At 39.6% G+C, this 23,452-nt stretch overlaps 1 protein-coding gene across 4 annotated transcripts in view; it reads left to right on the top strand.

Annotated features, from left to right (window-relative positions):
* Positions 1–23,452, top strand: part of FAT1 (FAT atypical cadherin 1) — a 369,065-nt gene that overhangs the window by 292,146 nt on the left and 53,467 nt on the right. For all 4 annotated transcript variants that reach the window (XM_053703897.1, XM_053703899.1, XM_053703898.1 and 1 more), the window contains exons 11-13: positions 8,590–8,786; positions 10,186–10,339; positions 11,759–11,992. In XM_053703897.1, the coding sequence (XP_053559872.1) occupies positions 8,590–8,786; positions 10,186–10,339; positions 11,759–11,992 (585 nt within the window). The remainder of the gene's footprint in view (positions 1–8,589; positions 8,787–10,185; positions 10,340–11,758; positions 11,993–23,452) is intronic.

The following is a 23,452-nucleotide window of genomic DNA, read 5'->3' as shown; positions in this document are numbered from 1 at the left end:
TGGCCGCCTTATGGCGAGGACCGTGTTGGCTCAGTCAAGTCTATTTCTGCAGTCTCTAGCAAGGCTTCTGGACTATCTGCGGGTCAGTGTCCTTGGGGCCATTTTCTTTTTTAAAGTTTCCTCGGCTCCCATTTTAGCATTCAGTGTCCTCTATAGCTTGGGTATTGTTTTCCCAAAAGTAATGAATGCAGCTGTGGACTCTTTCCATTTATGAAGAAAAACTTACCTGATAATTTTCTTTTCTTCAGATGGAAAGAGTCCACAGCTCCCCGCCCGTGTTTTTCTGTGGGGCGTCTGTTATTTTTATTCTTCTGGCACCCTTTCTCCCTGATATTTCTTCTACTGTTCCTTGTTCCTCGGCAGAATGACTGGGGGATGAGGGGAGTGGGAGGGGCATTTAAGCCTTTGGCTGGGGTGTCTTTGCCTCCTCCTGGTGGCCAGGTTCTGAATTTCCAAAAGTAATGAATGCAGCTGTGGACTCTTTCCATTTGAAGAAAAGAAAATTATCAGGTAAGCATAATTTAAGTTTTTTAACAAAGGATACAGAGAAAACAATGTAATGTTCTTTTCAACAAAGGACACAGAAAGAACAAAGTAAAAGTGATAATAAAACTGAATTTAAAAGTGTATTAAAATGCATACATCATCTGAATTATGCAAGTTTCATTTTGACTTTCCTATTCCTTTAAAAAACATTCTAGAGTACAAATAATTTTCTTTATTTCGATAGAGCATTTTATTTGACTAATAACTCCTGTTAAATAGTCAAAGTTGTGGTCCCTGACACTTCAGATTAGGACACATCTGATGAGTCAATAAGAAGCAGGCATATGTAGGTATGCTCCAAATCACTGACTGTATCCTCATCTGGAGAATAGAGGATGTTCTAAGGAGTGCATCTTTAAATTTGTGTTTAACAATTTTGAAAGAGTCATTTGTATAAACACAATAAAATGCCCTAACAAAATAGAGCATTTAATTTTTTTACTTCTAAGCAGCTAAAACTTATTTTTTTTATTGGTGAAAACTAACCTCACTTTAATATACAACCTTTCTCATTTTGAAAGTCTCCGAAGATACATCCAGCATTTTAAACAGCCCTTAAAATGCAGCCTCCATGCATTTTGCATGTATTGGCTCTGGGTTGTCTAAATTGAAAATTTACCTCACAAAAATTCACATTTTGTGGATTAAAGGCCGACCATATTGTTTGTTAATGTTTTGAAAGTAAACAAAGTTGAACAAAACTATTTGTTCGAAAAAGCATTAAAAAGCCTTTTTTTATCTTATACACGTTAAGTACCTTGTAGAGCTGGCATTTCATTAACATTTTTATTTTGTGCAATACTGATTTTTCTATGCAGCAGCAAATGATAAAATGGTCGCTAGTGTACAAAACAAAATTCTAAGCAGTTCTTTTGCTTACAATAAATAAATGCTAGATATACTTATATATTAAAAGCCTAGATTGACAATAATATATTGATGTATTGTAAACATATATCAGTTGTTTAACCCCTTAATGACAGTGGCTGTCATTTTTTAATGTAAGGGGTTAACTAGTGAGGGTCTCGCTGCAGGTGGGGAAAACTACACTATAGCCAGATGCCTCCTGAAGTGAGGCAGATAGTAATCTTGCGCTATTACTGGGGTAAAAATCTCTTAGACGTCTGCTGTGGACAGTTATGGGCAATGGCTGTGTGAAATATAGAATTACTATAGTTGCGCAGGTGAGGTAGCTCAGTTGGTAAAATGCTCTGACTACAAAAGCCTGTTCAAAGATTCACAGATTCAACTCCCGGAGAGGGCCGACTTAGCCCTTCATCCTTCCGAGGTCGATAAAATGCGTACTATTAAATTAGGTAATAATAACAACTATTACTATTCAGCTGCCGATTTGGTTAATTCTGAGAGCGAGCACTGAAAAAGCGCTGTAAGTCCCACTGGGAGAAAGGTGCTATATAAATACTAGTTATTATTATATAACTGATTCACATAGTTTAAAGTGCTTCAAATTTTGGTATATCCTGCACAGTTATTCTATGCACAATTTATCTGTCCGTATTTGTCCTCAGCAGAAGACATCAGATAAAGGGGACCTAGGTTTCAATATGGTGGCACTTTTTACTTTATAGAAACTCAGCAGAATTGGAAAATCCACAATTAGGTTAATTACAGAAAAGGTGGCACAATAATAATAATAATAGTAATATTTGTATATTACATTTTTACAATTGTTTAAAGGGACACTAAACCCAATTTTTTTATTTCATGATTCAGTTAGAGCATGCAATTTTAAGCAACTTTTTAATTTACTGCTATTATCAAATTTCTCCAACATAGGTGTGTCCGGTCCACGGCGTCATCCTTACTTGTGGGATATTCTCCTCCCCAACAGGAAATGGCAAAGAGCCCAGCAAAGCTGGTCACATGATCCCTCCTAGGCTCCGCCTACCCCAGTCATTCTCTTTGCCGTTGTACAGGCAACATCTCCACGGAGATGGCTTAGAGTTTTTTAGTGTTTAACTGTAGTTTTTATTATTCAATCAAGAGTTTGTTATTTTGAAATAGTGCTGGTATGTACTATTTACTCAGAAACAGAAAAGAGATGAAGATTTCTGTTTGTATGAGGAAAATGATTTTAGCAACCGTCACTAAAATCCATGGCTGTTCCACACAGGACTGTTGAGAGCAATTAACTTCAGTTGGGGGAACAGTGAGCAGTCTCTTGCTGCTTGAGGTATGACACATTCTATCAAGACGATGTAATGCTGGAAGCTGTCATTTTCCCTATGGGATCCGGTAAGCCATGTTTATTACGATCGTAAATAAGGGCTTCACAAGGGCTTATTAAGACTGTAGACTTTTTCTGGGCTAAATCGATTCATTATTAACACATATTTAGCCTTGAGGAATCATTTTATTTGGGTATTTTGATATAATAATATCGGCAGGCACTGTTTTAGACACCTTATTCTTTAGGGGCTTTCCCAAAGCATAGGCAGAGCCTCATTTTCGCGCCGGTGTTGCGCACTTGTTTTTGAGAGGCATGGCATGCAGTCGCATGTGAGAGGAGCTCTGATACTTAGAAAAGACTTTCTGAAGGCGTCATTTGGTATCGTATTCCCCTTTGGGCTTGGTTGGGTCTCAGCAAAGCAGATACCAGGGACTGTAAAGGGGTTAAAGTTCAAAACGGCTCCGGTTCCGTTATTTTAAGGGTTAAAGCTCCCAAATTTGGTGTGCAATACTTTTAAGGCTTTAAGACACTGTGGTGAAAATTTGGTGAATTTTGAACAATTCCTTCATGTTTTTTCGCAATTGCAGTAATAAAGTGTGTTCAGTTTAAAATTTAAAGTGACAGTAACGGTTTTATTTTAAAACGTTTTTTGTACTTTGTTATCAAGTTTATGCCTGTTTAACATGTCTGAACTACCAGATAGACTGTGTTCTGAATGTGGGGAAGCCAGAATTCCTATTCATTTAAATAAATGTGATTTATGTGACAATGACAATGATGCCCAAGATGATTCCTCAAGTGAGGGGAGTAAGCATGGTACTGCATCATTCCCTCCTTCGTCTACACGAGTCTTGCCCACTCAGGAGGCCCCTAGTACATCTAGCGCGCCAATACTCCTTACTATGCAACAATTAACGGCTGTAATGGATAATTCTGTCAAAAACATTTTAGCCAAAATGAACACTTATCAGCGTAAGCGCGACTGCTCTGTTTTAGATACTGAAGAGCATGACGACGCTGATAATAATGTTTCTGAAGGGCCCCTAACCCAGTCTGATGGGGCCAGGGAGGTTTTGTCTGAGGGAGAAATTACTGATTCAGGGAACATTTCTCAACAAGCTGAACCTGATGTGATTACATTTAAATTTAAGTTGGAACATCTCCGCATTCTGCTTAAGGAGGTATTATCCACTCTGGATGATTGTGACAAGTTGGTCATCCCAGAGAAACTATGTAAAATGGACAAGTTCCTAGAGGTGCCGGGGCTCCCAGAAGCTTTTCCTATACCCAAGCGGGTGGCGGACATTGTTAATAAAGATTGGGAAAGGCCCGGTATTCCTTTCGTCCCTCCCCCCATATTTAAAAAATTGTTTCCTATGGTCGACCCCAGAAAGGACTTATGGCAGACAGTCCCCAAGGTCGAGGGAGCGGTTTCCACTTTAAACAAACGCACCACTATACCCATAGAGGATAGTTGTGCTTTCAAAGATCCTATGGATAAAAAATTAGAAGGTTTGCTTAAAAAGATGTTTGTTCAGCAGGGTTACCTTCTACAACCAATTTCATGCGTTGTCCCTGTCGCTACAGCCGCATGTTTCTGGTTCGATGAGCTGATAAAGGCGGTCGATAGTGATTCTCCTCCTTATGAGGAGATTATGGACAGAATCAATGCTCTCAAATTGGCTAATTCTTTTACCCTAGACGCCACTTTGCAATTGGCTAGGTTAGCGGCTAAGAATTCTGGGTTTGCTATTGTGGCGCGCAGAGCGCTTTGGTTGAAATCTTGGTCGGCTGATGCGTCTTCCAAGAACAAGCTACTTAACATTCCTTTCAAGGGGAAAACGCTGTTTGGCCCTGACTTGAAAGAGATTATCTCTGATATCACTGGGGGTAAGGGCCACGCCCTTCCTCAGGATCGGCCTTTCAAGGCAAAAAATAAACCTAATTTTCGTCCCTTTCGTAGAAACGGACCAGCCCAAAGTGCTATGTCCTCTAAGCAAGAGGGTAATACTTCTCAAGCCAAGCCAGCTTGGAGACCAATGCAAGGCTGGAACAAGGGAAAGCAGGCCAAGAAACCTGCCACTGCTACCAAGACAGCATGAAATGTTGGCCCCCGATCCGGGACCGGATCTGGTGGGGGGCAGACTCTCTCTCTTCGCTCAGGCTTGGGCAAGAGATGTTCTGGATCCTTGGGCGCTAGAAATAGTCTCCCAAGGTTATCTTCTGGAATTCAAGGGGCTTCCCCCAAGGGGGAGGTTCCACAGGTCTCAGTTGTCTTCAGACCACATAAAAAGACAGGCATTCTTACATTGTGTAGAAGACCTGTTAAAAATGGGAGTGATTCATCCTGTTCCATTAAGAGAACAAGGGATGGGGTTCTACTCCAATCTGTTCATAGTTCCCAAAAAAGAGGGAACGTTCAGACCAATCTTAGATCTCAAGATCTTAAACAAGTTTCTCAAGGTTCCATCGTTCAAGATGGAAACCATTCGAACTATTCTTCCTTCCATCCAGGAAGGTCAATTCATGACCACGGTGGATTTAAAGGATGCGTATCTACATATTCCTATCCACAAGGAACATCATCGGTTCCTAAGGTTCGCATTCCTGGACAAGCATTACCAGTTTGTGGCGCTTCCTTTCGGTTTAGCCACTGCTCCAAGGATTTTCACAAAGGTACTAGGGTCCCTTCTAGCTGTGCTAAGACCAAGGGGCATTGCTGTAGTACCTTACTTGGACGACATTCTGATTCAAGCGTCGTCCCTTCCTCAAGCAAAGGCTCACACGGACATAGTCCTGGCCTTTCTCAGATCTCACGGATGGAAAGTGAACGTGGAAAAGAGTTCTCTATCTCCGTCAACAAGGGTTCCCTTCTTGGGAACAATAATAGACTCCTTAGAAATGAGGATATTTCTGACAGAGGCCAGAAAAACAAAGCTTCTAGACTCCTGTCGGATACTTCATTCCGTTCCTCTTCCTTCCATAGCTCAGTGCATGGAAGTGATCGGGTTGATGGTAGCGGCAATGGACATAGTTCCTTTTGCGCGCATTCATCTAAGACCATTACAACTGTGCATGCTCAGTCAGTGGAATGGGGATTATACAGACTTGTCTCCGAAGATACAAGTAAATCAGAAGACCAGAGACTCACTCCGTTGGTGGCTGTCCCTGGACAACCTGTCACAAGGGATGACATTCCGCAGACCAGAGTGGGTCATTGTCACGACCGACGCCAGTCTGATGGGCTGGGGCGCGGTCTGGGGATCCCTGAAAGCTCAGGGTCTTTGGTCTCGGGAAGAATCTCTTCTACCGATAAATATTCTGGAACTGAGAGCGATATTCAATGCTCTCAAGGCTTGGCCTCAGCTAGCGAGGGCCAAGTTCATACGGTTTCAATCAGACAACATGACAACTGTTGCGTACATCAACCATCAGGGGGGAACAAGGAGTTCCCTAGCGATGGAAGAAGTGACCAAAATCATTCTATGGGCGGAGTCTCACTCCTGCCACCTGTCCGCTATCCACATCCCAGGAGTGGAAAATTGGGAAGCGGATTTTCTGAGTCGTCAGACATTGCATCCGGGGGAGTGGGAACTCCATCCGGAAATCTTTGCCCAAGTCACTCAGCTGTGGGGCATTCCAGACATGGATCTGATGGCCTCTCGTCAGAACTTCAAAGTTCCTTGCTACGGGTCCAGATCCAGGGATCCCAAGGCGGCTCTAGTGGATGCACTAGTAGCACCTTGGACCTTCAAACTAGCTTATGTGTTCCCGCCGTTTCCTCTCATCCCCAGGCTGGTAGCCAGGATCAATCAGGAGAGGGCGTCGGTGATCTTGATAGCTCCTGCGTGGCCACGCAGGACTTGGTATGCAGATCTGGTGAATATGTCATCGGCTCCACCTTGGAAGCTACCTTTGAGACGAGACCTTCTTGTTCAGGGTCCGTTCGAACATCCGAACCTAGTTTCACTCCAGCTGACTGCTTGGAGATTGAACGCTTGATCTTATCGAAGCGAGGGTTCTCAGATTCTGTTATCGATACTCTTGTTCAGGCCAGAAAGCCTGTAACTAGAAAGATTTACCACAAAATTTGGAAAAAATATATCTGTTGGTGTGAATCTAAAGGATTCCCTTGGGACAAGGTTAAGATTCCTAAGATTCTATCCTTCCTTCAAGAAGGATTGGAAAAAGGATTATCTGCAAGTTCCCTGAAGGGACAGATTTCTGCCTTGTCTGTGTTACTTCACAAAAAGCTGGCAGCTGTGCCAGATGTTCAAGCCTTTGTTCAGGCTCTGGTTAGAATTAAGCCTGTTTACAAACCTTTGACTCCTCCTTGGAGTCTCAATTTAGTTCTTTCAGTTCTTCAGGGGGTTCCGTTTGAACCCTTACATTCCGTTGATATTAAGTTATTATCTTGGAAAGTTTTGTTTTTAGTTGCAATTTCTTCTGCTAGAAGAGTTTCAGAATGATCTGCTCTGCAGTGTTCTCCTCCTTATCTGGTGTTCCATGCAGATAAGGTGGTTTTACGTACTAAACCTGGGTTTCTTCCAAAAGTTGTTTCTAACAAAAACATTAACCAGGAGATTATCGTACCTTCTCTGTGTCCGAAACCAGTTTCAAAGAAGGAACGTTTGTTGCACAATTTGGATGTTGTTCGCGCTCTAAAATTCTATTTAGATGCTACAAAGGATTTTAGACAAACATCTTCCTTGTTTGTTGTTTATTCCGGTAAAAGAAGAGGTCAAAAAGCAACTTCTACCTCTCTCTCTTTTTGGATTAAAAGCATCATCAGATTGGCTTACGAGACTGCCGGACGGCAGCCTCCCGAAAGAATCACAGCTCATTCCACTAGGGCTGTGGCTTCCACATGGGCCTTCAAGAACGAGGCTTCTGTTGATCAGATATGTAGGGCAGCGACTTGGTCTTCACTGCACACTTTTACCAAATTTTACAAGTTTGATACTTTTGCTTCTTCTGAGGCTATTTTTGGGAGAAAGGTTTTGCAAACCGTGGTGCCTTCCATTTAGGTGACCTGATTTGCTCCCTCCCTTCATCCGTGTCCTAAAGCTTTGGTATTGGTTCCCACAAGTAAGGATGACGCCGTGGACCGGACACACCTATGTTGGAGAAAACAGAATTTATGTTTACCTGATAAATTACTTTCTCCAACGGTGTGTCCGGTCCACGGCCCGCCCTGGTTTTTTTAATCAGGTCTGATAATTTATTTTCTTTAACTACAGTCACCACGGTACCATATGGTTTCTCCTATGCAAATATTCCTCCTTAACGTCGGTCGAATGACTGGGGTAGGCGGAGCCTAGGAGGGATCATGTGACCAGCTTTGCTGGGCTCTTTGCCATTTCCTGTTGGGGAGGAGAATATCCCACAAGTAAGGATGACGCCGTGGACCGGACACACCGTTGGAGAAAGTAATTTATCAGGTAAACATAAATTCTGTTTTTCTTTGTTCACTTGCTATCTTTATTTAAAAGCAGGAATATGATGCAAAGGAGCAGGCCCATTTTTGGTTGAGAACCGGGGTTATGCTTGCTTATTGGTGGCTAATTGTAAGCCACCAGTAAGCAAGCTCTATTCATGGTGCTGAACTTAAAATTGGCTGGATGCTAAGATTTACATTCCTGTTTTTTAAATAAAGATAGCAAGAGAACGAAGAAAAATGTATAATAGGAGTAAATTAGAAAGTTGCTTAAAATTTCATGCTCTATCTAAATCACGAAAGAAAAAAAAATGTGGGTTAAGTATCCCTTTAATCTCCCTTTGAAAGATTGATACTTTATTGGTATATGACAGAAAAGTATTTACAAAACTTATTTAATTTTCATCCATGACAGGAGGTGACCCATTTGGGCAATTTGCCATTGAAAACGTACAAAATGAGTGGAAAGTGTATGTTCAAAAACCTCTTGATCGAGAAGTGAAGGACCATTATCTTTTAAACATTACTGCTACAGATGGGACCTTTGCAACAAAGGCAGTTGTGGAAGTGAAGGTACTTGACGCCAATGACAATAGTCCGATGTGTGAAAAGGTAAGTCTTCCAGCAGCACTTAACAACATCTAATATTAATCAAGTAGTTGCTAGAACTGTTCTGACTACCATTTTGTATATGTTATTCCATTCAACCCAAATGGCCCTTAATCTTTAATCATCGTACTTTAAGAGCAGTAGATTCTGTGTGTCTAGAAATATTTTATGTGACCTCAGCCCAGACTCTTAAAAGAAAAGATGGAAGTCAAACTGCAAACTACTAGACTTGCTGATCCCTGCTCAAAGTAGTGAATAATTTACTGGCAGCCTTTCAGTTTCCCATCACTTCTTGATACATGTACCTGTGAGAATCCATTTGTTACATTATTTACTACTGTTCCTTTTTCTGTCTTTTGCATTTATAGCCATTTGGCCACTGTACATTGCATTACCTTGACCACATCTGATATTTTATATTGTTGTTCCAAACTTTCTAAACAGAAATGTTACTACTGATGATAAAAAAATGACCATATGCTGAACTATATATGTTTGACGTTCTTATTTCTTAATAGTTTAGAATTATATATTTTTTTCTCTTGCTATATATTTGTAGACCTTGATAATGTCAGTTAATTATAATGCCATTATTTATTTGTATGTTAATTAACTAGCTGAAGAATTGTATTAAACATTTTATACAAAATTCCATAATAAGCAAATCTGCTTATCTAGCGCTGCGGAATCTGTTGGCGCTCTACAAATAACCGATATTAATAATAAATAAGATGCAGCTCTTTTCAAACAGCAACCATACCAAGATGATACATATATCATTTCTATATGACATATCTAATTTTATGTGGTCATAGAAAATATCCTTTCTTCATTTTTGCAAATGCATAAAGGTATATATTCAATAAAAAGTGTAATTGCTCAGATGTAGCATTCAAATACATGACAAATTAATTCTCAGATACCAAGGAAAAATCACATAGATACCAGAAGATTATGTGCTTTCATGTTGGTTTTGGATAGGATTTACTGTTAATAGAAAGGACAAAAAAACCTGAGAAAGTTGTTCCAAAGTTGCATTTTTTTTAGCATATTGCACAGATGAGATAAGCATTTTCTTGGCATAAGAAAAAAAAAAAAAACAACCTGTAATAACATTATAAAAAAACAGATTTTAAGCATTTTTTAAGCTATGTAGTCTTACTGGTAAGGGAAATACTTTTGTTAGAATAAGATTTCCTAGACTGGGTCTGAGCCGGCTGTTACAGCTAATAAGTCACTTTATGCTTCTCTATGTGCAACTTCGGCCAGCTACACAATAGCGCCGCATGTCAAGACCTTTGTCTGGTAAACAAACAGGTGCCCTGTGAGGTCTGACTCATTTTTATGTGTATTTCGTTTCTATTTCTATATCCAATAACTAACTGTTTTTTGTTTCTTTAAGAATTCCTATGTTGAAACAATATCAGAAGATGCTCTTTCTGACAAAGTAATACTGCAGGTTTCTGCTAGTGACGCGGACATTCGATCTAATGCAGAAATAATTTACACTCTGCATGGTCAGGGCTCTGACAAATTTCACATCAATCCATTTACAGGTAGGTTTAACCAAAGTAATAGGAATACTGTCAACATATCAAACATGTGACCTTATGAAGTGCTGTATGTCAGTACTGACTTCTCGAGAAATATCAGTGTTGGTTGTTTTTTTTACTTTATTTTCATAAAATTCTATTGTTTCCTGCAACATTCTAACTTTCTGTATAGCTTGATAGCACCACCCATTTTTTCAGCATTAGCCATAAAGTGTTTATTTTATATCTAAAGGTACTGATTGATATTTTGGCGATTAAACTGTCCAATTTGAATGTCAAAATGGAGATGTGGTTGTTGCAAATATCATGGTGCTTAATGCCTTGTCACATGTTTTTAAATGTCACAGTTTTAAATGTGCTGACATTTTCACTAGTAAAGTTAAATGTGTCAATATCTGGTTCAGGAGAGACACACATTAGCTATCCCAGAGGTAACATAAAGTTTAATAGCGTAAAGGTGGTGTAATGGATAAACTAGCGCGATAAGGTAACTATATCAGCTGTAATTCTGCAAGATAAGTCTATGGGGCCGATTTATCAATGTCTGTTTCACATGATACAAAGTTCAGTACAGTCTTCCTCTAGAGATTTCAATATGGCCTGGACATCCTCGGGATCAGTTGGTGTAGATTGCTGTGGTCCGGGAGGGTCGGATGGGTCCACTTGCTCTCAGTTGTGTGGAACTTCATGAAGGTGGTAGGAATTGTCTAATTTTAGGGTATCATAGCCAGCATTTTCTGTTTTGCGGCCCTGGATTAACGCTAGAATGAAGACATGCCACCATCACCCTGCAGGGTCTCCCCTAGAAGAGCGTTCTCATGAACTCACACGCTCAATGAATAGGAACCAATCACCTTTTTCCCAGGCAAAGCTGCTGATCCTCAGTCATCAGTGATCTTGTAAGCATATTGAAAGGTGCCTTCAATGAAAGCCAAAGGAGGTCTGAGTGCAATTTGTGAATGCAGTAGTCCCCGCAGTGTAAACAGTCTCCCTGTTATATAGGGATCTGTAGAGAAGAAGAACTATTAGATGCTTTATCAAGACAGAGCCCTATGGGAGCTCTGCCAGAAGTAGTATGTGCGGCTTAAACTGCTGTGTATACTCTAGGACTAGCTGAGCAATTAACAGCTAGCTAAGAGCAGGATGGCCATTATATTTAAAGCTGTTCATTAAAATAATAGTCGATAAGCTGAAAATCTGGAGCAGCACCACCTATGGCTGCTGCCTGGATGTTCCCCACTAAAATACACGTTTTACTATGAATATTTAGGTGTCCCTGGTAACAACGCTTTCTTGTTCTAGGTTATTATATATATATATATAGATAGATAGATAGATAGATAGATAGATAGATATATATATAGATATAGATATTTTTAATAGTTTCATTGACCATTTTTCTTTTTATTTATTTATTTTTAGGTGAACTGAAAACTTTATCTCCCCTTGACCGTGAAACACAGGAAGTTTATCATCTCTTTGTAAAAGCCACAGATGGAGGAGGAATGTACTGCCAAGCTGATATAGAAATTACATTAGAAGATGTGAATGACAATGCTCCAGAATTTTCAGCAGATCCTTACACAGTTACAGTCTTTGAAAACACTGAACCTAAAACACCACTAACAAGAGTGCAGGCTATTGATGCTGATGCAGGTACTATTTATGATTTTATAGACCATTTCTATGTTGGACTACACAATTGTAAGGGTCCCTATTAAAGGGACATAAACACCTTGCAATTACAAGATATTAACACATCAGCCAAAAGTGTGAATGTTTCTCCAACATAGGTGTGTCCGGTCCACGGCGTCATCCTTACTTGTGGGATATTCTCTTCCCCAACAGGAAATGGCAAAGAGCCCAGCAAAGCTGGTCACATGATCCCTCCTAGGCTCCGCCTACCCCAGTCATTCTCTTTGCCGTTGTACAGGCAACATCTCCACGGAGATGGCTTAGAGTTTTTTAGTGTTTAACTGTAGTTTTTATTATTCAATCAAGAGTTTGTTATTTTAAAATAGTGCTGGTATGTACTATTTACTCTGAAACAGAAAAGAGATGAAGATTTCTGTTTGTAAGAGGAAAATGATTTTAGCAACCGTTACTAAAATCGATGGCTGTTCCACACAGGACTGTTGAGAGGAATTAACTTCAGTTGAGGGAACAGTGAGCAGAATTTTACTGCTTGAGGTATGACACATTCTAACAAGACGATGTAATGCTGGAAGCTGTCATTTTCCCTATGGGATCCGGTAAGCCATTTTTATTACAGACAATAAATAAGGGCTTCACAAGGGCTTTTTAAGACTGTAGACATTTTCTGGGCTAAATCGATTCATATAATAAACATATTTAGCCTTGAGGAATCATTTTAATCTGGGTATTTTGTAAAATAATATCGGCAGGCACTGTTTGGGACACCTTATTCTCTAGGGGCTTTCCCTTATCATAGGCAGAGTCTCATTTTCGCGCCGGTATTGCGCACTTGTTTTTGAGAAGCATGACATGCAGTCGCATGTGTGAGGAGCTCTGATACATAGAAAAGACTTTCTGAAGGCGTCATTTGGTATCGTATTCCCCTTTGGGCTTGGTTGGGTCTCAGCAAAGCAGATACCAGGGACTGTAAAGGGGTTAAAGATAAAAACGGCTCCGGTTCCGTTATTTTAAGGGTTAAAGCTTCCAAATTTGGTGTGCAATACTTTTAAGGCTTTAAGACACTGTGGTGAAATTTTGGTGAATTTTGAACAATTCCTTCATACTTTTTCGCAATTGCAGTAATAAAGTGTGTTCAGTTTAAAATTTAAAGTGACAGTAACGGTTTTATTTTAAAACGTTTTTTGTACTTTGTTATCAAGTTTATGCCTGTTTAACATGTCTGAACTACCAGATAGACTGTGTTCTGAATGTGGGGAAGCCAAGGTTCCTTCTCATTTAAATAGATGTGATTTATGTGACACAAAATTTAGAGAAAATGATGCCCAAGATGATTCCTCAAGTGAGGGGAGTAAGCATGGTACTGCATCATCCCCTCCTTCGTCTACACCAGTCTTGCCCACTCAGGAGGCCCCTAGTACATCTAGCGCGCCAATACTCCTTACTATGCAACAATTAACGGCTGTAATGGATAATTCTATCAAAAACATTTTAGCCAAAATGCCCACTTATCAGCGTAAGCGCGACTGCTCTGTTTTAGATAATACTGAAGAGCATGAGGACGCTGATGATATTGTTTCTGAAGGGCCCCTACACCAGTCTGAGGGGGCCAGGGAGGTTTTGTCTGAGGGAGAAATTTCAGATTCAGGGAAAATTTCTCAACAAGCTGAACCTGATGTGATTACATTTAAATTTAAGTTGGAACATCTCCGCGCTCTGCTTAAGGAGGTGTTATCCACTCTGGATGATTGTGAGAATTTGATCATCCCAGAGAAACTATGTAAAATGGACAAGTTCCTAGAGGTCCCGGGGCCCCCAGAAGCTTTTCCTATACCCAAGCGGGTGGCGGACATTGTAAATAAAGAATGGGAGAGGCCCGGTATACCTTTCGTCCCTCCCCCCATATTTAAAAAATTGTTTCCTATGGTCGACCCCAGAAAGGACTTATGTCAGACAGTCCCCAAGGTCGAGGGGGCGGTTTCTACTTTAAACAAACGCACCACTATACCCATAGAAGATAGTTGTGCTTTCAAAGATCCTATGGATAAAAAATTAGAAGGTTTGCTTAAAAAGATGTTTGTTCAGCAAGGTTACCTTCTACAACCAATTTCTTGCATTGTCCCTGTCACTACAGCCGCGTGTTTCTGGTTCGATGAGCTAGAAAAGGCGATCACTAGTGATTCTCCTCCTTATGAGGAGATTATGGACAGAATCCGTGCTCTCAAATTGGCTAATTCTTTCACCCTAGACGCCACTTTGCAATTGGCTAGGTTAGCGGCGAAAAATTCTGGGTTTGCTATTGTGGCGCGCAGAGCGCTTTGGTTGAAATCTTGGTCAGCGGATGCGTCTTCCAAGAACAAATTGCTTAACATTCCTTTCAAGGGGAAAACGCTGTTTGGCCCTGACTTGAAAGAGATTATCTCTGATATCACTGGGGGCAAGGGCCACGCCCTTCCTCAGGATAGGTCTTTCAAGGCCAAAAATAAACCTAATTTTCGTCCCTTTCGTAGAAACGGACCAGCCCCAAGTGCTACGTCCTCTAAGCAAGAGGGTAATACTTCTCAAGCCAAGCCAGCCTGGAGACCAATGCAAGGCTGGAACAAGGGAAAGCAGGCCAAGAAACCTGCCACTGCTACCAAGACAGCATGAACTGTTGGCCCCCGATCCGGGACCGGATCTGGTGGGGGGCAGACTCTCTCTCTTCGCTCAGGCTTGGGCAAGAGATGTTATGGATCCTTGGGCACTAGAAATAGTCTCCCAAGGTTATCTTCTGGAATTCAAAGGGCTTCCCCCAAGGGGGAGGTTCCACAGGTCTCAATTGTCTTCAGACCACATAAAAAAACAGGCATTCTTACATTGTGTAGAAGACCTGTTAAAAATGGGAGTGATTCATCCTGTTCCATTAGGGGAACAAGGGATGGGGTTCTACTCCAATCTGTTCGTAGTTCCCAAAAAAGAGGGAACGTTCAGACCAATCTTAGATCTCAAGATCCTAAACAAGTTTCTCAAGGTTCCATCGTTCAAAATGGAAACCATTCGAACAATTCTTCCTTCCATCCAGGAAGGTCAATTCATGACCACGGTGGATTTAAAGGATGCGTATCTACATATTCCTATCCACAAGGAACATCATCGGTTCCTAAGGTTCGCATTCCTGGACAAGCATTACCAGTTCGTGGCACTTCCTTTCGGATTAGCCACTGCTCCAAGGATTTTCACAAAGGTACTAGGGTCCCTTCTAGCGGTGCTAAGACCAAGGGGCATTGCAGTAGTACCTTACTTGGACGACATTCTGATTCAAGCGTCGTCCCTTCCTCAAGCAAAGGCTCACACGGACATAGTCCTGGCCTTTCTCAGATCTCACGGATGGAAAGTGAACGTAGAAAAGAGTTCTCTATCTCCGTCAACAAGGGTTCCCTTCTTGGGAACAATAATAGACTCCTTAGAAATGAGGATTTTTCTGACAGAGGCCAGAAAAACAAAACTTCTAAACTCTTGTCGGATACTTCATTCCGTTCCTCTTCCTTCCATAGCACAGTGCATGGAAGTAATAGGTTTGATGGTAGCGGCAATGGACATAGTTCCTTTTGCGCGCATTCATCTAAGACCATTACAACTGTGCATGCTCAGTCAGTGGAATGGGGACTATACAGACTTGTCTCCGACGATACAAGTAAATCAGAGGACCAGAGATTCACTCCGTTGGTGGCTGTCCCTGGACAACCTGTCACAAGGGATGAACTTCCGCAGGCCAGAGTGGGTCATTGTCACGACCGACGCCAGTCTGATGGGCTGGGGCGCGGTCTGGGGACCCCTGAAAGCTCAGGGTCTTTGGTCTCGGGAAGAATCTCTTCTACCGATAAATATTCTGGAACTGAGAGCGATACTCAATGCTCTCAAGGCTTGGCCTCAGCTAGCAAAGGCCAAGTTCATACGGTTTCAATCAGACAACATGACGACTGTTGCGTACATCAACCATCAGGGGGGAACAAGGAGTTCCCTGGCGATGGAAGAAGTGACCAAAATCATTCAATGGGCGGAGACTCACTCCTGCCACCTGTCTGCAATCCACATCCCAGGAGTGGAAAATTGGGAAGCGGATTTTCTGAGTCGTCAGACATTACATCCGGGGGAGTGGGAACTCCATCCGGAAATCTTTGCCCAAATTACTCAACTGTGGGGCATTCCAGACATGGATCTGATGGCCTCTCGTCAGAACTTCAAGGTTCCTTGCTACGGGTCCAGATCCAGGGATCCCAAGGCGACTCTAGTAGATGCACTAGTAGCACCTTGGACCTTCAAACTAGCTTATGTATTCCCGCCGTTTCCTCTCATCCCCAGGCTGGTAGCCAGGATCAATCAGGAGAGGGCATCGGTGATCTTGATAGCTCCTGCGTGGCCACGCAGGACTTGGTATGCAGATCTGGTGAATATGTCATCGGCTCCACCATGGAAGCTACCTTTGAGACGAGACCTTCTTGTTCAAGGTCCGTTCGAACATCCGAATCTGGTCTCACTCCAACTGACTGCTTGGAGATTGAACGCTTGATCTTATCAAAGCGAGGGTTCTCAGATTCTGTTATTGATACTCTTGTTCAGGCCAGAAAGCCTGTAACCAGAAAAATTTACCACAAAATATGGAAAAAATATATCTGTTGGTGTGAATCTAAAGGATTCCCTTGGGACAAGGTAAAAATTCCTAAGATTCTATCCTTTCTTCAAGAAGGATTGGAGAAAGGATTATCTGCAAGTTCCTTGAAGGGACAGATTTCTGCCTTGTCTGTGTTACTTCACAAAAAGTTGGCAGCTGTGCCAGATGTTCAAGCCTTTGTTCAGGCTCTGGTTAGAATCAAGCCTGTTTACAAACCTTTGACTCCTCCTTGGAGTCTCAACTTAGTTCTTTCAGTTCTTCAGGGGGTTCCGTTTGAACCCTTACATTCCGTTGATATTAAGTTATTATCTTGGAAAGTTCTGTTTTTGGTTGCAATTTCTTCTGCTAGAAGAGTTTCAGAATTATCTGCTCTGCAGTGTTCTCCTCCTTATCTGGTGTTCCATGCAGATAAGGTGGTTTTACGTACTAAACCTGGTTTTCTTCCGAAAGTTGTTTCTAACAAAAACATTAACCAGGAGATAGTCGTGCCTTCTTTGTGTCCGAATCCAGTTTCAAAGAAGGAACGTTTGTTGCACAATTTGGATGTTGTTCGCGCTCTAAAATTCTATTTAGATGCTACAAAGGATTTTAGACAAACATCTTCCTTGTTTGTTGTTTACTCTGGTAAAAGGAGAGGTCAAAAAGCAACTTCTACCTCTCTCTCTTTTTGGATTAAAAGCATCATCAGATTGGCTTATGAGACTGCCGGACGGCAGCCTCCTGAAAGAATCACAGCTCATTCCACTAGGGCTGTGGCTTCCACATGGGCCTTCAAGAACGAGGCTTCTGTTGATCAGATATGTCGGGCAGCGACTTGGTCTTCACTGCACACTTTTACCAAATTTTACAAGTTTGATACTTTTGCTTCTTCTGAGGCTATTTTTGGGAGAAAGGTTTTGCAAGCCGTGGTGCCTTCCATTTAGGCGACCTGATTTGCTCCCTCCCTTCATCCGTGTCCTAAAGCTTTGGTATTGGTTCCCACAAGTAAGGATGACGCCGTGGACCGGACACACCTATGTTGGAGAAAACAGAATTTATGTTTACCTGATAAATTACTTTCTCCAACGGTGTGTCCGGTCCACGGCCCGCCCTGGTTTTTTAATCAGGTCTGATAATTTATTTTCTTTAACTACAGTCACCACGGTATCATATGGTTTCTCCTATGCAAATATTCCTCCTTTACGTCGGACGAATGACTGGGGTAGGCGGAGCCTAGGAGGGATCATGTGACCAGCTTTGCTGGGCTCTTTGCCATTTCCTGTTGGGGAAGAGAATATCCCACAAGTAAGGATGACGCCGTGGACCGGACACACCGTTGGAGAAAGTAATTTATCAGGTAAACATAAATTCTGTTTTTTAGAAACTATTAACACATTTTTGCTGCAACTTTTTCAGTGGCCAATTCCCTCCAACTATCTCCAAGTTCTTCAACATTTATCTTAATTGAAATAACCATTATTTACTTATTACTGGAGTAAACAATGCCTACCACTGTCATTTTGTTAGCACAATGTAAATTGTTTTGAAGTTCCTTATCTCATCACCTCTGCCATGGTCAGTTAGGGGCAGATATGTAGCAGGGTTAGTCTTGTGAGTATACTTCACATTCTCATAAATTAAAACCCACAATTTTCAGTTAGATTACATAAAATGGGAGTAAAATAAATAATGAACATATATTGCAAGTTGGTTTTCTGCACAAACCTTTTATTTTATAATTTTAGGATGTTTTATTTCCCTTTAATGCTGCAAAGAGTTTATTATGAAGTGATATATAATATTTTTGACACTTCAGAATATAGGATATCTTTGTTGGAGAAGGAATCTGCTCTTCTTAGTTTGGAACTGTATAATTTGTATGAGTATAAAGAAACATAAAGTTGCCACATTTTATTTAGAGAATTTAAAATATAAAAATGTTTGCACAAAATAAGTAATTGACCTTTTTAGAAATGCAAATTTTGAAGCAGCTGCACCCTTCCTTAAAAGGGCAGTAAAGTAAAAATGATACTTAAATGATTCAGATAGAATGCCATTTAAAAAAAACTTTCCAGTTTTCTTTCATTATCAAACTTCCTTTGTTCTCTTGGTGTCATTTGTTGAAAAGTAGGCTCAGGAGCAGCAATGCTTCACTGTGGACTATCTGATTACATCTGTTGAGCCAATGACAAGAGGAATATATGTGCAGCCACCAATAGCTCACAGTAGTTCACTGCTGCTCGCTGAGCCTGACATGGCATGCTCTTCAACAAAGGATACAAAACGAACAAAGCAAATTTGATAATAGAAGTAAATTGGAAAGTTTTTTTAAAAAATTGTATGATCTGTTTGAATCACAAAAGTTTAACTTTGACTCTTTTGACTCTGCCTTTACAATCATAAATTGATTCACTTTGTACTCCTGAATGAATGTACACTGAGCAATACTTACAATTGAGTGGTAGAGCCATGCCCCCAACTATAATCTTAGGAATGAGCAATTCACATGGGAAAGAAAAAACTGTCTTTGAAATTCTGTGCAATGTTCCTGATGATATATACAGTATATTTATATATATTCCATCCCCACTGCAAAGAGATCCCAATCTGATTTAAAAATAAATAAAAATAAAATAGAAATCTACAGCAAAAGTTTCTTTAGCTCACAAACCATATCTATACATAGGGAAGACAAGAAATGTAAGTTCTGTTGTGTAATAATCAGGTAGCAAGCACATTAAATGTATATAATCAGCTTAAGGGGCATGTACAGGAACATTACATTTTAAGCATAAAATAGCAATGAAAATCTATCTATTTCCACTGCCCTCCAGTTCTTCGCTCTGTTGAATTTTATCTGCTCCTGATTGGATGTACTCACTGTTTTACATATATATTAGTATAAGGGACTTTTATGTTATTTTTAGCAATGTGTTAAGAATACACTGGATCTTCTCATTCTAAAAAAAATATTATTACTAGTAAAGAGAGTTTATACTTTCAACTTGTAATATGAGCTCTACCAGTATGCGCAGAATGCTTCTAGCGGAGTTAGCTCTTGAGTGGGAGCATTAAATACCACTCCACTTGTAATCTGCCCCTAAATTGTTTACAAATATAACCTTTTCTATTATTTTATGATTTGAATGATCTAGTTTTGCCTGTTGTATCCCCACCTATACTGAAAATGTCAGTATTTAAAAGGACAGTATATAACTGCCTGTAATACACCACTATAAAAAAGAATGTGCACAGATAATGATATACAAATCCATAATAAAATCTTTTAAAAACTTCCTTAGAAGCTCTCAGTTTAGCACTGTTGACGAGGATAGGCTGGGACACCCAGTCAAAGGGGCTGGGAAATCAGGTTTGTCAGACACCCCCCCTTCCCTGCATGAAAAGACCCATTAGACAAACAGGAGCAAGCTTTAATCTGTAGACATCAGTACCCATCTAAAACTTTGGGGCTTGGTTAGGAGTCTAAAAATAAGCACAATGTTATACATTTTTATAAAAAAAATCTACAAAACATTTATGCAAAGAAAAATCTAGTTTACAATGTCCCTTTACATAGTGTTTTATATAACCTGTAATTAAACAAGAAGGCTTAGATTATATAATGCTCCCAGTAGAGTGTGTATGACAGAGATTCTAAAATATTAATTTCCCCTTGTTCTCTGAAAGTATTGGTCTTTGAGTAGACAGTGAGAAATAATAATTAGGCAGATAAGATAAGGAGATATTTTCCCCTACAAGCTCAGCCCATTATATTGGGTTGTGGTTTCAATTAGCAGAAATGGTTATATACAAAAAATAAGCGAATTTTCCATACATTTTATACTCTGCAGCTGGTATGACAGTCAGTGGAAACACATTACAAGCAAAACAATTTACCATTACATCTGTCCCATTTATGAATTTGACTTCTTTTGAAGATCTAAATATTTTAAAGTGACAGTCTACACAAAACATTTTATTATTTAAAAAGATAGATAATGCCTTTACTACCCTTTACCCAGCTTTGCCCAACCAACATTGTTAGATTAATATACTTTATAACATTTAAACCTCTAAATGTCTTCCTGTTTCAAAGGCTCTATTGACAGCCTCTTAATCACCTTCTTTTGTATTTGCTTTTCACAACAGGAGACTGCTAGTTCATGTCGGCCATATAGATAACAATGTGTTCACGCCCGATAAGTTATTTAAAAGTCAGCACAACACAGTAATAAATGCAACTCAATAGATTTTAAATAGTCACAATCATGTGATCAGGGGGCTGTCAGAAGATGCTTAGATGCAAGATAATCACAAAGGTAAAAAGTATATTAATATAACTGTGTTGGTTTTGCAAAACTGGGGAATGGGTAATAAAGGGATTATCTATCTTTTAAAACAATAAACATTCTATTGTAGACTGTCCCTTTAAGGATACAATACACATGCTTGCTCACTAAGACTTTAACTTTTATGAAATTCAGTGAAGCCTTTCTTTGTGCAACATATTTTAAATTTCCATTGTGGAAAAAAATTTCAGTTGTGTTTAAAAGCTGGTAAAAAAAAAAAGTATGCCATATATAGCATGGATGATGGAAAGACAATGAATTGCTGTGGAATTGTGTTTCAACCTTACCACTAAAATGTGTAGTAGTAAATATAACTGAACTGGTTAAAACAAACACTAGATACCGGATCTGCAGCGTATAATTTTGTTATTTATGAGTTTATATTTATAAATAGAATTGATTTTGTTAATACCATAGCTGCAGCCAAGTCCAGATTTGGATGCAAGTGATCACAAAAGATACAATACGTACATAAAGAATGACACAGCACTTAATCATCTGGCTTCCTGTTGCTGTATAGCGAAAGCATAAAGCATTTTTACTTTGGGCTGTAGAAGGGCACACATCCTATAAATTGTGCTTAAAGGGACAGTACACTGTACAATTGTTATTTTCAGTGACTTGTTATACCAGCTGCAGAGTATAAAATGTATGAGAAAATGCATTTTCAGGTTTGTGTATATGAAGTAGCTGGTTTTGTGCTTTTAAACCCCAGCCTATTACAATGGGTTCAGCTTCAGGTAACATCAGATCTCATTATGTTATCACTTTGTGTACGCACACTTGCTTCCTTATAATTGTCTGGAAAACTAAAGCTCAATACAATGGAAAATTATCATTTTATTACTCAACTATCCTGCACCCCACTTTGAGTTTAATTTTGTCTGCTGGCTGTGTTTACTTAGACTATTCAATAGCTGAGACTCCAATATCAAAACTTTCAGTATAGGTTGGCAAACCAGAAGCTAAATTAGCTATTTCAAAGGTCAAAATAGGGGTAAAGGAGCTACTTGTAAACAATTTAATACACCCCAGCAGCTAACATGGATCATTGGGAACAATTTAAATGGGAGAAATGTTTTGGGTGAACTGTCCCTTTAAAGGGACATTAAACACTTTGAGATAGTAATATAAAATGATAAATTGTATATAATAAAACAACTCTGCAATATACTTTCATTATTTATTTTGTCCTCTTTGCCTGTAATTCCATTCTGAAAATATGAGCTTTTCAGTTCCTGTTAGAAATGGAAGTGCAGAACACTGTTAAATCCAGCACAGCCATTGGCTGCACACTCTAGTGACCTATTTATAACTGACCCTAATTGGCCACAGCAGAGAAGGTAACACAAGTTACAACATGGCAGCTCCCAGTGTTTTATAGACACTAAAACTTTACACTTATTTTGTCACTTTTTAAACAACTAATGAAACTTTAAAATATACATCTACATGTTAGTCATGGACTAATCTTTTCTTTGAATGTATCATTCTATCTAGCGTGTATTTAGTGTTTAATGTCCCTTTAAAGGTGCAGGCCAGCTATAGATGTTATGTATAGGGCTTTATAAATTGTGGTCCTGAACACTGGATTTTACAGTGATAGCAATCAACTAGCTATAGATTTATAATACTGGGGGATTGCAGTCTTTTAGAAATTGCTCTTCGACAAAACACTTCTTAGCTCTGCTATTTTTTGACCTTCTTATCAGCTGTACTCCAGTTTCTGCAAAGCACTGCTGTTGAAATTTGTTTGGCTGCCTTGAAACCTGGATTTGCTATATGAAAAGTTCAATATAACAGACAATTTTACAAGTTTCTCAAAGGCCGACACAGAGACAAAAAATCAGCTGCCAATAGCAAAGAGAAACATAAAAAATATCTAAATAGTAGAGGATAATTACTTTGTGATTACAGGTTTTCTAGTCTGCTTACAAGCTCAGTTCATAATATCACATGGTTGTTTAACACTTTCTTTATCATTATATCTTTGCCATTTTTATAACATCCAAACGTGAATGAATATTCGAGTGATAATATTTTATTTGTTTCTTAGTTTAAAGTAGGTTTTCAAAATGTTGTTTTTAGAAATTTTGTGAGATTAATTGTTTAAAATGCGTTTTCAGATGGATTTGGGGGTGTAATTTGGCCTAGGGCAGTAGTATGTGGGAAGGGGGTGACATCATATTTTGAGGGGTACTTCAAGTGCATGATGCCTTATGCTCCTATGTGTACAATGTTGTTAAATATCAGTGATACCTTCAGCTCAGATAGCCTAATGTGCTTTTACCATCTGCTAATGACTCAATTTGTTAATTGCTGACATGATACAAGTCCCACTGGCACTCTGAGCAGCTGCAGTATTTAAAATATTGGTGTACTAAGAATATCTAGCTATGCTTCACATAAACGTGCAGAGAAAAATGTTAACACTAAAACAGTGATAACTTTTACTAGAAGAATTTTTGCTAATAAATTTATATT

The sequence above is a fragment of the Bombina bombina genome, chromosome 2 (genome assembly GCF_027579735.1).
Source record: "Bombina bombina isolate aBomBom1 chromosome 2, aBomBom1.pri, whole genome shotgun sequence".
Taxonomy (NCBI): domain Eukaryota; kingdom Metazoa; phylum Chordata; class Amphibia; order Anura; family Bombinatoridae; genus Bombina; species Bombina bombina.
This window is presented reverse-complemented; position numbering and strand designations above follow the sequence as displayed.